We start from the raw sequence: 17,783 nt of genomic DNA on the forward strand, positions 1-17,783 counted from the left end.
TAGTGATATAATGAAAAAAATTAAACTCTCTTTAAAGTAAGTTTATAAAATTCTACAAATTATTGTAAAAAATTTTCATTTATATATTTCACTTTAATATTATTTTAAACGTGAAAAAAAAACGAATCAAAAATAAATCGAACATTTAATTTAATTAAATGGAGAACCGCCCCAACATTGCTAAAAGGATTGAAAAATTCAATTGTTTTTTTTTGCAAAAAAAAGCAAAAACAATGTAAAATATGAGTTGTGTTAACCTTCATTATTTTCGGTAGGTTTTTTTCGATGTCTTGCGGTAGCCAACATTTTATGATCTAACGAATGAAAGCATTCGCCGATCATAATTTAATATAAATGTTATTCGTTTTGTCTAGTCCATTCGATTCGTCTAGTCCATTCGCTTCGCCTCACATATTATACTAAAATTTATTACAAGGGAATTATACTAAAATTTATAACAAAAAAAAAATGCATATTTATCGCATTTTAAGGAGTAATTTCATTAAAATTTTTGGATCCGAACATTAAAAATTTTATACTTATTTAATCATTTCGTTTTTATTTCTAATATTTTATTTTCACTAAATTTTTATAAAATTTATTGAATTTGAATTTCCAAATTTTTTTTTTATTAATTAATTTTTAAATTGTTTTTGTTTTTGTAATATAACCTACACTATTATTAATGTTCCCTAATGTTTGAAATTTTTTTATGGCTTCTTAATTTTTAAGAAATTTTTATTTTTTTATTTTATTTCATTTTATTAATTTTAATAATATTTATGTAGAATGTGGGTAAATTATGTATTCTATTTTCTAATTAATTTTTTTTTTGTTTCTATAAAACTCATATTACTAAGAAATAAAAATTTTTACATATTTCAAAATTTAAAAAGAAAATATTTTTTTTAAATTTTAATTTGTATCTAATATTAATAATTTAAATTACAATATTGTAATTTTTTAAATATTCTAACAAAAAAATATATACAAAATAATAAAATTAAAAAAGTTAAAAGAATTTCTCAATTCTATTGTGTTTTTTCTTATTTTCTGTTTTGTTTCCATTTCTAAATTACTTATATCTCTAAAATTTATATAAATGTAATATAAATTATTTAATTATGTTTGTTTTTTTAATTTATGTTGACTTTAAAACTAAACTAGGCAATTGCAAAATCATAAAATGGATTTGCATTTATTCTTTATTTTTATAAATATTTTATTAAATTACAAAATATTTTTCTTTTTTCTTTTTTTAAAAGAAAATTCAATTTTTTTTTTCTAATTTATTAATATTATTTTTTCAAATATTTTATTTACTATTTTATACTATAACTATTCTATTTCACTTGTTTTGTTTCTCTATAAAATTTTCTTTATTTATAAAATCAAATGATATTGAAACAATTAATTTACAAATATCGTTTTCTATAAGAATTTATTTTTAAATTTAAGATAAAAGGAAAACATTTACATTTTTTAAGGGGGAACAAATAATAATAAATAATAAAAATTTATGAGTAGGACAAAAACAATATTAAATTTCATAGAATTTCTTGTAAAATTTTATTTATGACTTGAAAATTTGAAAGGGTTTTTTTAAGATTTTAATAAATATTTAAATGAAAATTGTATATTAACGCATAAAATATAATAATTATATTATACTCGTATGTTATTCAATATCTTTCTTTATATTTTTTATTATTCAAAGAAAAAATTTAAAATAAAACAATGTTTTCAAATTATAATTTATACAATAATAAAAAAAAATATAATATCAATTAAATATTAATTTTATATGCATCTTTATATACATAAATAATTATTTATATATATAAATATATTAATGATGCATTAATTTTACTACAAAAAATAATATATATATATTTTTTATTTAAATATATATATATATATATATAAAATATAAATATAAAATGGCTCTACCTATTATTTTGAAATTATTTTATTTTTATTTAATTTTGTTCAATTACATATTTCATTTATTATAATTATTTTTAATTATAACAAATTATTATTATTAATAATAATAATATAATAATATACTAATCTTGATTTCATTTATTTATTTATTTTTTGATTTATTAACTTATAATAAAAAAAAAATATTTAAATGCATTTATTTTTACATATAGCCTATTCATTTACAAGATCGATTAATTTCGATTAAAAATGTCCTTTATATTATTTTTAAAAAAAAGAATGTATACAGAAATGAAATATTTATACAATAATTTTATATTTTACAAAATAAAATATGGAATACAAGTGGTTAACATTTTATTTTGTTCTTATTTAATAAAGAAATTTAAAATTAAATTATTACAATAATATTGAAAAATAAAATATAATGTTTTAAACATAAAAGTTATACAACGAAAATATACTAAAACAAAATTTTCTAGAAAATTGGAACGGAAAGTAAATAATCTTAATATTAAGTCAATAATATTAAAATAAATAAAAAATAAGCAATTCAATGAAATTTAAATATAAAAAAAATAAAAACAATTTTGAATTCTCGAAATTTCTAACAATTGCATGAAATTTTAAAAGAAATATGGGTAATAAGATTTTCTTATTTAATATTAAAAATTATTAATTGAATTTGAGTATATTAATTCTTCTGATATTGAGTAATTTAATTCTTCTCAGATTATTTTTGAAATTTTAAATTAATAAAAACAAAAACATTTAAAAACTAAGAATAAATATTTTTATACAAAAATATAATATTGTGGGTATTTTCTGAATTGCATCTACAACGCCTCAGACACATTGTGTCATTTTCTGTAATGTCAACAAAAAAATTTGACGATCAGAATTTATTTGATGTTGTATTTGTGACGTTGTTAACACTAAAATATTTTTCAAATTGTTTATACAAAATATTTTCGATGTATATGTTGTTTTATATACTTATTTCAGTTGTAAGTAGAAATTATTAAATTAAAATAAATTTAAACAAAAAATTTTCATTTTAAAGTTTTCAAATGTAAAATAATACAATGGATTTCTTCGGAATTGCAATTACAAATTTTACAGCTTTTATTTGATAATTAACCGAAGAAACTCACAATTTCTATGTAATATAGAATGTATGCTTATTATATAAAGATACATTTTTTAACGAAACTAATTGAAATAGGCTTAAAAATGTAAAAATTGTAAAATGCATTATAAAAATGAGAAACAAAAATTAAAATAATTTTAATTCTCTTTATAATATTATGAAGACCAGAAGCCAATGTCTAAAAGTATGAAAGTTTTCTTTTTTTTTTTTTATTTTAAAAATGTAATAACGTGAAATTTCTAAATTTTTAATAATTATATCTATTAATATTTATAATTATATAATTTATAATTATATTTTATTATTAATATCTTTTAATCAATAGCTTTTGGTCTATCATTTCATTATACATACTTGTTTGTTTTCTCTTCTTATTTTTTTCAAATTGTAATTTTACATTTTTTATAATATTACATTTTGTATACAAATAAACAGATTTGCATAAATATTTCCATAAACTAGAGTAATATAATTTTAATGCATGAAAATATTTTCATTAAAGTATATTAATATTTTTTTTTATTTTCATAATTAATATATTTGTATATGCAATTTTTCATTCAATTGTTTTAATATTAACTTTATTAATATGGTTTTATTTTTTTGTTTTAATTTTCTGTTTATATGTATAATATTTTTATTTTTTGAAAATAATTAATTTAAATATTTAAAAAATATATTTATTATATATATTTTTTTTATATAAATAAAAATATGATTTGTTTTATTGTTTTTATATTGTAGATTAATTAATTTAAATATTTTGCAAAACAAATTGAAATTTCAAAATTAAAATAAAAAAAAAACTAATTAAAAAATTTTATTAATTTTAATTACACATTATTACAATATACAACCAAAAGTAAAAAAGGAAAAACATTAAATAGAGACAAAAAAAAAATAATAATATACAAAAAATAAAAAATTAATTTAAAGAAAATAAAATTAGGGAATAATAATTTACAAAAGCAAAGTATTTAGTATGTAATAAAATAATATTTATGCCTATATATTTTTTATAAATTAAAAATGTTATTTATTCATGCAAAGAGATATTCGATGCTGAAAATTTTCGTAAATTTTTGTTATACTACGTAAATCCAAACATATACATATTTTGAAAAACATGTCACTATTGTAAAGTAATTATGAATTAAAACAAAAAAAATTCATGATATTTTTTAATTAAGCAATGATAATTAAAATTTATCTTCATTTCTGTCTAAGCTATTGAATATTTATTTTCCATAAACAAAAAACAAAATTGTACCATAATTTCGTTCTCATGTTATTTTATGTTATCATAAAAATAATTATTATAAACATTTCATTTTAATTTTAGAATGAACTACAGTGAAGCATCATCTTTCAAAATAATGTTTATATAATCTCACATTTTCTAAAAATTTTTCAAAATCTCATAAGTTTTACATTTTTTCCAAAATTTTATAGTTAAAATAGCATTGGCTGTTATTTTAAAAAAAAATAAATATATTATTACATTATAATAAAAATTTATTTAGCACATTTTGTTTTAATAAATATTTAAAAAAAAAATATATATATAATATTTATTATCTTGTATATTTTTGTTTTTTATTTGTTTATACGTATTATTTGACACTTATAAGATCCTAATATAGAATATAATATGAGATTATGTTCATTTTAACATAATGAATTCAAATTATGTGGATACAAATTTACGGATTTGCAAATGAATAACCCTAATTTATATTACATAAATGTTGTATATATATATATATAATATATGTTTACAATATATTAATTTTAAAAATTTGTTATTTTTCAAATATATATATATATATATTTTATTTCTATTTAAATAATTTGAATTATAATTAATTTGTAAATATAAAAAATTGCTTCCACTTTAGTTTCATTTTTTTTTTTTAATCAGTTTTGTTTTATATTTTTTGTTGTATACTAAATATAATTGTTTATTGTATAATACATTAAAGAAGGGTGTAAATTAATTAACAAAACAGAAATTATATAAATATATTTTAATTTTTTTTTTTGTTATTTTTTATTTTCTTTGAAATTTTAAAATAAAAACAGTATTAAATACAAAATAAATTTCATTTATTTTATTTTTTTTTTCTATTACATATTATTAATTTAATTTTTTTTTTTATTTTTGAAATATTTCATGGTAATGATAAACATATATATGTATATATTGTATAATATACATAGTATTTCTATTTTGATTTTTATTTTTATATAAATATTTTAATTTTTACGTTGCTATTGCTTCCACATAATTTGCTGGATATAAACCTACTTTTCCATTTTTTCTTCCTTTACACCAACCCTGTTCATCTTCATCTTCCAATTTTTCGAATACATCGCCTAAAAATCATAATATTATATAAAATTATTTTATTTATTTTATAAAAGAGAAATTTTAAGAAAAGGAAATTAGACCTTGTTTAAATGTTAATTCATCAGCTTCTGCTCCTTCATAATCATATAAAGCTTTAACTGGCACACCAGGTTCTCCATTATCAACCAAAACATTATCTCCGTCAGCTTCATCTCCATCCCATTCCTCTTCTTCAAATGGATTTTCATTTGACTTACTTGTAGAACCATTTCTAAAAAGAAAAAAAAAAATAAATAAGTATAAACAAAAGTTTTATTATGAAAATATTATTTAATAAAATATACTTACGTTACTGTTGAATTACGATGGTTTGGTGAATTAGCTCCTTTACCACTATCTGACTTTGGTGACGGTGAGTCATGATTATTTGGAGTTGAATTATTTGAATTATTATGATGTGCTGTAGATACTACATTTGTTGTTTTTGTCGAATTCCTATTATTAACAGCATTATTTTCTTTAACTGAATTACGATTAACACTATTTTTATTTGATGGCGGAGGATATTCCTATATACAAGAAAAGAAAGTTATTTTTAATTAATATATTTTATGTAAATATAAATAAATTAATTTATTACAGATTATGTGAATTTTATATGTGTTGTATTCTTAAATAAATAATGCATTAAAGCGTGAAACAGCTTAGTTTCTAAGGAAAAGCAATAATATTTTTAACTAAAAACTTTTTAAAAAAATAGATATTTTATTTTAATATAAAAATAAAAATTTAAGCATTTTTAATGGGTTATTTTTTTAAAATAAATGAAATAATAAAAATATTATTTTCTTTTTTAAATAAAACAAAAAAAAAAACTAAAATAAAAACAAAAATAAAATCATGCGTACATGCAAATCTTCGGCAACAGGCCGCTGATTAATAAGCGTTATTGGAGCTGCTGGTAGGGCTTCCTTTGATTTATTGCCTTTAGCGATGTCTCGGAATTCCTCCGTGTATTCCTATACATATTTTCCACAAATTTTCATTTTTTTTAAACATATATTTAACAAAAATAAGTTAGAAATAAAGTAAACAAAAAAAAAAGTAAAACAAATTAATTAAAATAATAAAATACATAAAAACAACAAATTTTTTTTAATAGAATTTTTAGATTTTCTCTTACAAAAATTAGTTGAAAAATTAAAAATCCAAACCATTTTCTAATAGAGTAAAAGGAAGGGTGGGGATAACCGAATATTTAAAATTATTTTCTTCAAAATAAAAGAAAAAAAATTTTATTCCTCTTAGTTTTTATTAATTTCAGAAAAAAAAAATTATTAACACTAAAATAAAAGCTAAAAGCATTTACAAATATCTTTTCAATTCTTACCACAAATGTTGGCCAATTCATTGCCATATTATCACCATGATTATTTGACCACCATTTCAAATCTTTTTCATGATCTGAATTATTGATTGTATGATAAAATTCTTCGTATATTTGTGGTAGACTGAAAATAAAAAATTAAAAAGTAATCAATTTTTTTTTTAAGGATAAGAAAAATTTGGAAAAATGATGGTTAGTTTGCATTTGGGATTCAACTTTAACTCAAAAAACTGCTTAAATTTTTTTAACATTAGTTAATTGAAATTTAAGTTGATCAAAATAGACAATCATTGATACAACTCACCTTGTATCTTTTGTAATATCTAAACCTTTATGTATCGCAAATAAAACTTCTTTAAAGAATATCAAACGTGTCTGTTCCATATCTTGACATTTTTTAAATACATTTGACATATCTTCCATATAAACTGGATTATATTTATTTATTTCGGCTAAAGCTTGCTCATATTTCTCTCGACATTTTTGTACTTCATCTTTTGTTTTCTGTACACGTTCTTGCATTTTTTTAACCTTAAAAAATAAAAAATTAATTGATTTTAAAATTACATATATTATTTATATATTTGTTTTTTTTTCATAATTACTTGATCTGGTGATAATGAGCTATCGGCTGTTGCATTTCTTTCTTGATTTGTTGCCGTTTTTTCAGTCTTACATGCAGCATGATAATCAGCTTTTGCTTTTTCAACTTTTGCTAATAATTTAGCCCATTGTTTTTGAGCTTTTTTAAATGCATCTTCCATTTCTTTACGTTCTTTTAGATGCATCATTGTTTTATGATAATTTTCTTTTTGCCAATTACGTATCATTTGTGTTACATCATTACACAAACTATCTTTTATTTTTAAATGAACTTCTGATAAACGTTCAGCTTCTGTTAGTGTACCTCGCCATGCCGCTTCTGTTGTACCATATTCTGGACCTAAAAAAAATTATACATTTATGTATTTTAAATAAATAATATAAACGATTGTAAAAAAAATAATGGTATTTATAATAATAAATAATAAGTAAAATAAGAAATTTTATTTCAACTGTATACAAATATAATAATAATAAAATATCCATGGGGAGTGAGTTCATTTATACAAATTAACACGCTGTTAATGCTTTTTTTTTTGAAAATCAGTGACGAATTTTCGATTTTTGATAAAAATTATTCATTCTACAAATTAGTAAAATTTTGATAATTAAAAACAGAAAACAATTCACATTAGGTGTATCAAAAATTAATTTATTCCCCTTTATGTCACTCAGAGTCATCTGTGTTTGATTTTCGCATTTCTTTCTTTTATCCAAATTCAACCATTGCGCAATCTGTTTTTGTTTTTCTGAAATATTTATAGATTACGCAGAACAATGTCAAATGTTGATTTAAATATTCAATTGATTCATTTTAGTGAAGTTTGTAGGATCAAATTAATTTGAAAGGTTGATCTATAATTGAAATCTAATAAATGTACACAGAACATTAATTTATACATAATTAACATGGAAAACTTAAGTATATCTAAAATCAGTGTTATCTCAATGAAAATTTCTCAATAGATTTCATATCCTTTAAAAAAATTAATTTTGTATCTGCACAATTATTATGTATTCGAAAATTAAAAGTAATTTAAAAAGAAAATAATGAGGTTGTCCCTGATTACAATAATCATCAATATAACACCGATAATAAAATATGTCATAAATATTAATTTTAAATGGAATATCAAGTACACACATTCTCATATTATATAAATTTTTATTTTGTGATTTTAAATTGCTTTAAAAATACACATATGTATTTACAAATTTATAAATATATCATATTACTCATAATGAGATAATCTTTTTCATTCTTTTTTTCGTATTCAATATTCAGTTTAAATAAAAAGTAGTAAGTATTTTGTATTTTATAAATACCTTATATTATTTATACATTTATCGTACATTTTAAGAGTACAGAAGCAAAATACAATAATATTATATACAGCTATACTAATAAATAGAACTATAATTCTTTTTAATATTGCATTTTAAATCAGCGAAAAATTTAGCACCATATTATATATATTACATATTATAGTGCATATTTACATATAATATGTATATATGAAAAGAAAATAAAAAATTATAATGAGAAATAAAAATAAATTTACAATAAGTAAAAGAAGAATAAGAACCTATTATAACTTTTGTATTATAAGTATAAAAGAGAAATTGGAGAAGTTATTTATAGAAACAAGAAGAATCAAATGAAATGGGCAAATAAAAATTTATAAGAAGCGAGAAATGTTAAAAAAAAAAGATTATTATTACTCGTATACGAGCATATAACATGGGCATTGTTGAAACGTTGTTTAAAATCGATTTCTGAAACCTTTTCAATATCTTCTTCTTTTCAATATTATTTGTATACAATATTAAACATACATACATACACAATTTATTTATTTTAATTTTTAGCACAAATACTTTAACTAAGAAGACACAAATATTTGCATATACAATATAACAAAAAGAAAAATTAAAATAATGTTAAAAATATTTTAATTCTGGAGCACTAAAGTGCCTATTTATACTTTATTTATATAATGTAAATTTGCAAAATTGTACTTAGGCATTTTCAATAAATTTATGGCACTTATTTATAGGTGCATTCAAATTTTGCTTGGGTGTAATTTAGTATTTATGTAGTAGACCATTTTAATCACCTCATAAAACATCGACTATTTATTTTTTTTTTGTTTCGTTTTTGTAAGAGTAAAAGATTTTGTCATTTATCATAATTACACATTTGTTATATTTACTTTCAATTATTATCTTGTGTACCTACCTAAATTTTATGAAGTGCAAAAATATAAACGTATAGATAGTAAGTAATAACTTTTATATTAATTGGAAATTCTTAAATAGATAACGAATATTAAAAAGTTTTATGCCAGAAAATTATTATAAACAAATATTTATTATTAAGTAATTTAATAATATTAACTAACTGTACAATTGAGAAGTATTCTAAAATTCTACTGAGATTTCCATGATACCTGTTCTATATAAACAGAAATGTAAAATACAAAATTGTCATAGATTAGCTAAATTAAACATATGTACCAGTTTCAAATTATAAAATTTACAAAGAACAAAATGTTACCGGCAGATGGCCGCAAAATATAATTTCAGTACAAATACACTTTTGACAAGAGTATAATAGTTCTTTCATCTTACACAATTTTTGAAAAATCGATTTTGAAAAATTTTGATTTTGATCACGGAAATTTGATTGCAAAATATGAATTGAAAATTCAATCTGAAATTCTATGTATACAAAATATATCAATGCATTCATAACCTAACTTATACATAATAGTATGGTATAATAATTAATTAATAATTTATTAATTATCTTCGAATATACATATGTACATTTTTTACATAGAGTTCCAAGAATTATTAAATAATTAATTAATAATAATAAGGGCGTTAATAATGGCTTTAGTATTAAATTTAATTTTTGTAACATTGTAAGATTTGTGGTGGATAAAATTACAATTTACTGCAAACAAAATTTTATATACAAGTACCGTGTAAATTTAATCTACCCATACATACTTATGTTTATTATACAAAACTTGTTTGATTATATAACAAAATTAACAATTATTATCTCTTATATCATTATTTAAAAGTTCTTTTATATTTTCATATTTTACAATGATTTAATTATCAAAATCTAAAAGCTATTAAAAAACTAAATAAAATTGATTCTCATTTAAAACTTGAAATGAAAATTGATTTGAGACATAAAAATTAAGCACTTAATTTTTATTTGCAATGAAATAACAGAAAAAAAACAATGTAATAATGAGAAAATTCTAACATTTTTACGAATTCATCATAAAAATTTTAGTTTTGTTCTATATGTACACAATGAGTAAATTTAAATCCATATTAATCTACATTAAAACGGTAAAGGAATGACTAAACATTGATTACATAAAAGCTTAGAATTTTATATTATATTGGACTATTAATGGCTCTTATAACAAAATAATCAAAAATCATTATTTATTTATAAATTTCACGTAAATCATTCAAATTCCCGCTTTTAACCCGGTTCAGTCTTATAGAGTATAGAAATGACACAACAGAAGAAAACAAATATATTTTGCCTTACCACATTAATCATTATTTTTTTTTTGCATCAATTTTAATAAATTACAAAATCTTTGTAGTTCCGTCTAGTCAATTAATTTTTTTTTGTTTTATAACAATTATTTTCTTGGGAACACCATTATTGAGGCAAAACTTAATAAAAAAGAAAAAACTCCCTCACGTACTCGTACAAAACAAAAAAAAATTTTTGTTTTTTTTTTAAAATTTCAAGAAAATAAGAACTAATTTAGCAATGTTCTAACCTGAAAACTACTAATAAGGTTTAAAAATTGACTTTTTCAGTCAAAACTTCATAAGAATTAAGTAAAATCAAACTGAACTCTACCGTTGTGCAATTGATTGGTGAACTAATTTTATACGAGAGTTTAAACACACCTTAAATGAGTATATACAACGAACTGTATTCCAATTTTTCTCAAAAGGAAAGCGGACGTCAAAAATTAAAATAGAGTTTATCGCATTGCAATTATTATACCATATACTGAGCGATCATTTTGAATAAATAATTCCTTATTAAAAAAATTATTTTCATATTATTTTTAAATGCATGTTTCATACTTAATATATTTATTTATTTCCAATTTTACATGATTTTGAATTTCTTACATTATTATATTTGTTGCGATTATTTTTATAATAATATTAAAATTTTATTTTGCGATTTTATTTATTGATGAGCATGCTACATTTTTATAAGATGATGACATTTTCTATTTTTTAATTTTATAATAAACAAAATATATACGCAATATACATATATATATAAAATTAACGTAACAATCGATAATAGCTTTTATTAATTTATTTATTAAATAATGAACGATCGAAATGTACTTAAAAATTATAAAACAAAACTGGTTTACGATTATTTTTAAAAAATAATATTTGAAACTTTTATAGAAATACTTAAAACTTATTCTTAATATAAATTTCAAGAAAATATGAAATATTTTTTGTAGAATATAAAAATCAAGAAGGTATACATATGTGTATGTACACGTATATACTTATAAATAATTTATAAAACATGATTTCAAATTTATAAATTCAAAAATGTTAAAACAAATAAAAAATATGTGTGAACAGGTGCTTGTTTAATTTTATGCTACAGAGTAACTATAGCGGCAACACTAATTATTTAAATGTAAATGTCAAAATTTGAACAGTAATTATTTTAAGTTTAATTATTTAAAATGAAATTTTTGCTTAGATCTTACAATTGAAGGAAATTCAATTTTAACAGAAGCATGAAGCAATTATGAAGAAATTTTACTATTAATAGATAATTAGGAAAAAAATGGAATTTAAGGGAACCTATCAGTTACCTATAAGATAAGTATTAAGTTATAATTCATAATTATGTTCATTTTTAATTTATGTTATCTTTTAGGAATAAAATGGGTATTTATTTTTAGGCACAAGTAAAAAACTAGCAGACAATGTTTATGTAACAGCACTTCAACGTTACAACAAAATTCAGCGTATCTATAAATATAAATCTCTATAAATATAAAAACTACTTATATACATACATTTACAAATCATAATTTAATTTAGTTTAGTTCATTTTTATTTCACTGTAATGATATTTTTCATAATTTTCAATATGAAATCTATTATTTACTTAAAGCGTATTCAAAAATCTTTATGCAGAATATTAAAAATAATTGTACTTAATTCTCAACATTTAAGTTTCCCAATCATATTTAATAATATATTGATATATAGAGTAATAATATTACAAAACATAAACGGTTAAATGAAATTGTGAAAAGAATAGAATTAAGTAGGTACTTATTTTGGCCCAGATATTCATTTGTGTAATGCGTGTAAATTTTTTATTTTCAATTTAAATTTTACTTTCTAAGTCAATTTTTCTTTTATTCTTTCTCCATTTAATATATACAATATATACATATACATATATATACATATACATATATATACATGTTTATATATACACATATTTTCTTTTTTCATATTGTATGTAGATACCAAGAATGTAATTGTAGACGATATTTATTTTTTTATTTTCATCTCATATACATATTATGTTATAATTAAATTATAAATATTTAAAGATTATAAAAGTAAATAGGATTTTATAAATGGGATTATGTAAAAATAGGTAGATATTTACTCGTATATGAATATATTGGGGCTACTTATTATATAATATGTTGAAGTCAATTTGTAAATAGGTTTTCTAACTTCGCATTAATTTTGAGCAACGAAAAATATTATCGATTTGAACTCATTTGCTGGTACATATATTTTTTATCATATATGTAATTACAATGTAGTTTGAATTAACAAGAAAATATTTATTATTAATATTTGAATTATTAAATTAAATTTACCTTTTTCTATTAAATCAGCCCATTTTTTTGACCATGCACGTAAACTTTTTGCATATCCTTTTTCAATTTCAGCTCTTTCTTGTATTAAAGCCTGTAAATCATTACATAATCTGAAAATTTAAATAAAAATACAAATTAATTACAGATTTCAATTCTTAAAATTCGTAAAATTTCGACAGGTATTTTAACAGGATTATACTTTTTTCGAACTATTTTTAATTTCTTATTTTAAAACCATGTTTTTATATTCGAAAACGTTCAGGGACAAAGATACAATGAGACGAGCGGGAAAGATTTCCTTCATTTAGGAAATCTTTCATTATTTTAAGGTATGCATTTTTTAATCAATGCATGTATTCTACAGAAAAAGAGTTGTTACATTAATCATAATAATGAGATAGAAAAATTCAATTACTTAGGCGGCATCATAGCAATAGATGGCGGAACAAGTACATTAATACATTTTATTACTATGTGGTCTAAGCATTTCTCGGTTTTAATTATTTCTTTTTTTTATAAAAATTTCTTCTATCACTTTCATTTTCCTTTCTTTTTATACTAAATGAATGGCACGTTTTAGTTTATAGCATACTTATACTAAAATTTAATTTTAATTTTTTTTATTAAATTTTAAAAATAAAACAAAAAAAAACACAATGACACAATGATTTCATAGAAAAATAACAAAAACTTCCCACAAATACCTTCAAATAGAGTTTGTTATCAAAATAATTAAATCTAAAATAAATTCACAAAACTTTAATAAAAAAAAAAAATTTTTTAATGAATTCATTAACCTATAATTAGAAAACTACTGGAATCCACCATATTTAACACCACCTAACTTTTAATTTTTCTCTCAATTCCATTCTGTACCAAGTTAGTATAATACAATATTTTTAACTATTAAAAAATAAGAGATATAAAATTCTTACAATAAAATTACTTTTCGGTAATGCTTATAATAATAAAAACCATATATCGCTACGTGTCCGATTCACCCAACTTTTTTTTAATTATAGAAACATAATGAAGATAATGATAATAGTCGGTTACAATTATTATTATTTTTGTATATGGTATGTGTACATACATACTAACGTTGTGTTTATTTAAAAAAAAACTATATTGTTCATTTTATATAACAACTCAATTCAAATTTTTAACATATTTGTGCATGAATTCATTTTTATACTATTTATATTTTGTTTGTGATACAGAGTATATCAGTTTAAGATAGAAATTTCATATACATATTTAATATTTTTGGAAAACATTTTGTAAAGTTTGTCAATTTTAGTTAATAAATTATCAAATTCTAATTATATTAAAACCGAATGGGGCTTGCCTAAGAAGAATTGTTATTGATAAAATCTTCGTATTGAGATAGTCGAACGCTTCGTATTTAAGATATTTGAAAAATCATTAAATATTATGTTAAAATTTGTTAAAATTTTTAAAAGGCTCCGGAGCATCTACGAAACAAGCAACCGTTTGTTCATAGACAAATTTTATACTGAATTGAGATACATATACGGGCAAAGGAACTCTTCCCCTTCGATAATCGCAGTCAGCCTTGGCTTATTTTTGCTTTTCCATATTCAAATTATACTACACCGATCCCAAGTAAATACCGAGAGATATCCTTAGGGGGGTTGGAAGGTAACTCTCCAACACTGAGAAAGCATGGTCCAGACGGCCACGCCAGAACAGTTCGATTCCGATTTTTCCAGTTTATGCAAGTGATATTCCACCGGAAAATACTCAGTGGAGAAGTCAATAATAGCACAAACCTAATTTCGATACCTCCCAAGCAACTCTAAAGAGAGCTTCCTTGATCAAGAGAAAAGGAACAGCTTCACATGATGACATCCCTCAATATCCTGCCAAAGAAGATTCAATTCTCTTTCAACCAGAACACCAAGTCTACTCCTAATGGTAGCAGACATTGACAGCCCAGAGAACGGAACGGGTCTTGCTTACACGTACAGAGATAGAAAACAAAAAATATAATGATATTACCGAAAAAAAAAAGTTCAACTCACCTGTAACCATCTTCTATTCGTTTTGTTGTTCTTTTATAATTTCCAGGCTCCCAAAATGAATCGCTTCCAGCCTGCAGAAGTTGATCATCACTGTGATGTGACATTTTTTTTTATTTATTTTTTTTTTACTTATTTCTTTCTTCTTTTTTTCAATTTTTAATAATTTTTTTAATTTAATTAATTCCTAAATATTATTTATTAAATTTTAATTGTTTATTTTTTTGTATATATTTTGTTGGTAACGGCGGGATCTTAATGAACACACAAAAAAAAAAATCAAATGTTTAAATAAATTTTGTGAAAACACGAAAAACAACAACTTAGAATTAAAAAATATAAAAAAAGTGATAATTCAGATTTTCTTAATTTTTTTAGGGGTTTAGGAGTTATCAATAAATTATCCTTTTGAAATATTTCATAAATTCCAGAAAAAATTTCGAATTTTCGAATTTTCGAATTTTCGCCAAATTTTTATTAATTTAATTTTAATTTTAAAATCATTTTGGAGCTTCTTCAATATAATGGAAAAAAAATAGAATATAAAACCAAATTTAATTTAAAAATTTAAATTTAAAAAAAAAACCCAATAAATAGACAGCCAATTTTGCGGTTCTTAAATCTCGGGCTGTTTTTTTTTTTTCGTTTTCTTCTTATTTTGTTTTGTTTGTTTAACAAAATAGAATATTGAAAATTAATGAAATAAATAAAGTAAACGTTTTGTGGTTTAATTGCTTTTTGTTTCTTTGTATGTGTGCGTGTATATAAAATTACTTTGGAGCTAGCAGTAGTTGCGTATGGTTGTTTTTGCTGTAAAGAGAAGAAAAGAGATGAAAAAAAAACATTATTTTTATTGTTTAATTTTTAGTATATAAAAATAAAAATTGTTATTGTTAAAATTTATTCATAGTGAAATACATTGACCTAATAAACCGTTTTCAAATTAACCGAAAAATTACAGGTGAAAAAAAAATTGTGTTTTTTTTTTTTGAAGAATCACCCCTGCTTTTGATTGTTACTTTGTTTTTGAGGTACGTTATACAAGTGTAACAACAGTGATTTATGCAAAGCTGTGAATTCAAGCTTAACTTCACTTCCGGATTTTTTTTTTTTGTGTTTTTTTTTAAATTTTATTAATAAATGAAAGCTTGTTGTTTTTTCTTTTGTGATTTTAAACTAGACTGAAATAAAAGTTCAAAAAAATATAAAATGAAAATTAAAAATATTTTCTGGTAAAATGATTCACAAATTTTATATATGGGAACTGATAACAAAAGTAGTATTTGATATTAATGGAAAAAAAATTATTAAAGGTCTACGAAGAAAAGAAGACCAGACATTCATAAACTATAATTAATTTAGAAAATTTCCAAAAAAAAAAAAATAAATAACATCTTAATATCGTTTTTTTTTTATAGAAGGAGAATGAAAAACCGCATTAATATTCTCAATTCGGCACGAGAACAAAAACAATACGCAGAAATTATAACGAAGCATTGTCGGCAGGAGAGAAGGAGACATGAAAAGAAATTTTGCCTTGAAGGCAGAGAATTTTATGGCAAATTCTGTGGAAAAGCTTTGGATACACATTTTGTATCAAATTAACTCACAAAAGAAAGAAGCTGCCAAGACGATTCTACAACTAAAGAGAAGTTCCGATAAATGAAGTTTTCATTAACATTGACCGAAAGAATATTTTGTTCTTTTGAGTGCTTGTTATTTAGTTGAGAGAAATAATATTCCCACTTCAAGAATTTTGCAGATCATTTTGGACCAAACATAAAATTTAACCCACAAATTTATAAGCATTATTATGCTTATAAATATGAAATTTATGGAAGCGGAAATCAATATGAAATTTAAAAAATTGAAATAACCAGACATTATTTAATCACATCATATTATTAAATATTAAATTCGTGTGTATGTTCATCTGAAATCATTTATGAAGCTAGTTTATATATACGTATCTTAAAATATACAGCCTCTAACTAAAACTTAACATCAATTAGATATTTTTAATTAATATTATCCATACAACCTAAATACACACATATTAACATCAATTAGATACCATATACACATATGACATGTATATATGGATGTGTCATGAGTATATATACACGTATATACTTATAAGTGGCCCATAAGTGTAATACTTAAACTCATATTCTCAATAACTGAATTTTCTACTCATTATTTTTGTTATACAAAATTACAAATAATACTTAAAAAAAAAAAAAATCGAATATACAAAAGAAATTCTACATCTAATTTTGTTATACACTTTTCTCTTTTCATTTTCTTTGATAAGATTAAATTAATTAATAGGTGAAGAATATGTGAAGATGAGGGTACAATAATA

The 17,783-nt window shown here is 20.9% G+C and overlaps 1 protein-coding gene across 2 annotated transcripts; it reads right to left on the bottom strand.

The window, feature by feature from the left end:
* Positions 1-4,995: 4,995 nt before the first annotated feature.
* On the bottom strand, positions 4,996-16,228 carry LOC129615917 (protein kinase C and casein kinase substrate in neurons protein 2). Of its 2 annotated transcripts, XM_055531338.1 has the most exons (10): positions 16,193-16,226; positions 15,422-15,672; positions 13,377-13,486; positions 7,440-7,777; positions 7,139-7,365; positions 6,838-6,958; positions 6,356-6,466; positions 5,796-6,016; positions 5,549-5,718; positions 4,998-5,473 (listed from the first exon to the last, which is right to left on the bottom strand). In XM_055531338.1, the coding sequence occupies exons 2-10, from the start codon at positions 15,523-15,525 to the stop codon at positions 5,361-5,363; spliced, it is 1,515 nt and encodes a 504-aa protein (XP_055387313.1). In that variant the 5' UTR covers positions 15,526-15,672; positions 16,193-16,226; the 3' UTR covers positions 4,998-5,360. The 2 variants fall into 2 exon arrangements, with proteins under 2 accessions (XP_055387314.1, XP_055387313.1); XM_055531339.1 differs by lacking the exon at positions 6,356-6,466 and having other exon boundaries at positions 4,996-5,473; positions 16,193-16,228.
* Positions 16,229-17,783: the final 1,555 nt, after the last annotated feature.

This window comes from Condylostylus longicornis, unplaced genomic scaffold, assembly GCF_029603195.1.
Source record: "Condylostylus longicornis isolate FDR11 unplaced genomic scaffold, ASM2960319v2 ptg000153l, whole genome shotgun sequence".
In the NCBI taxonomy this organism is placed as follows: Eukaryota; Metazoa; Arthropoda; class Insecta; order Diptera; family Dolichopodidae; genus Condylostylus; species Condylostylus longicornis.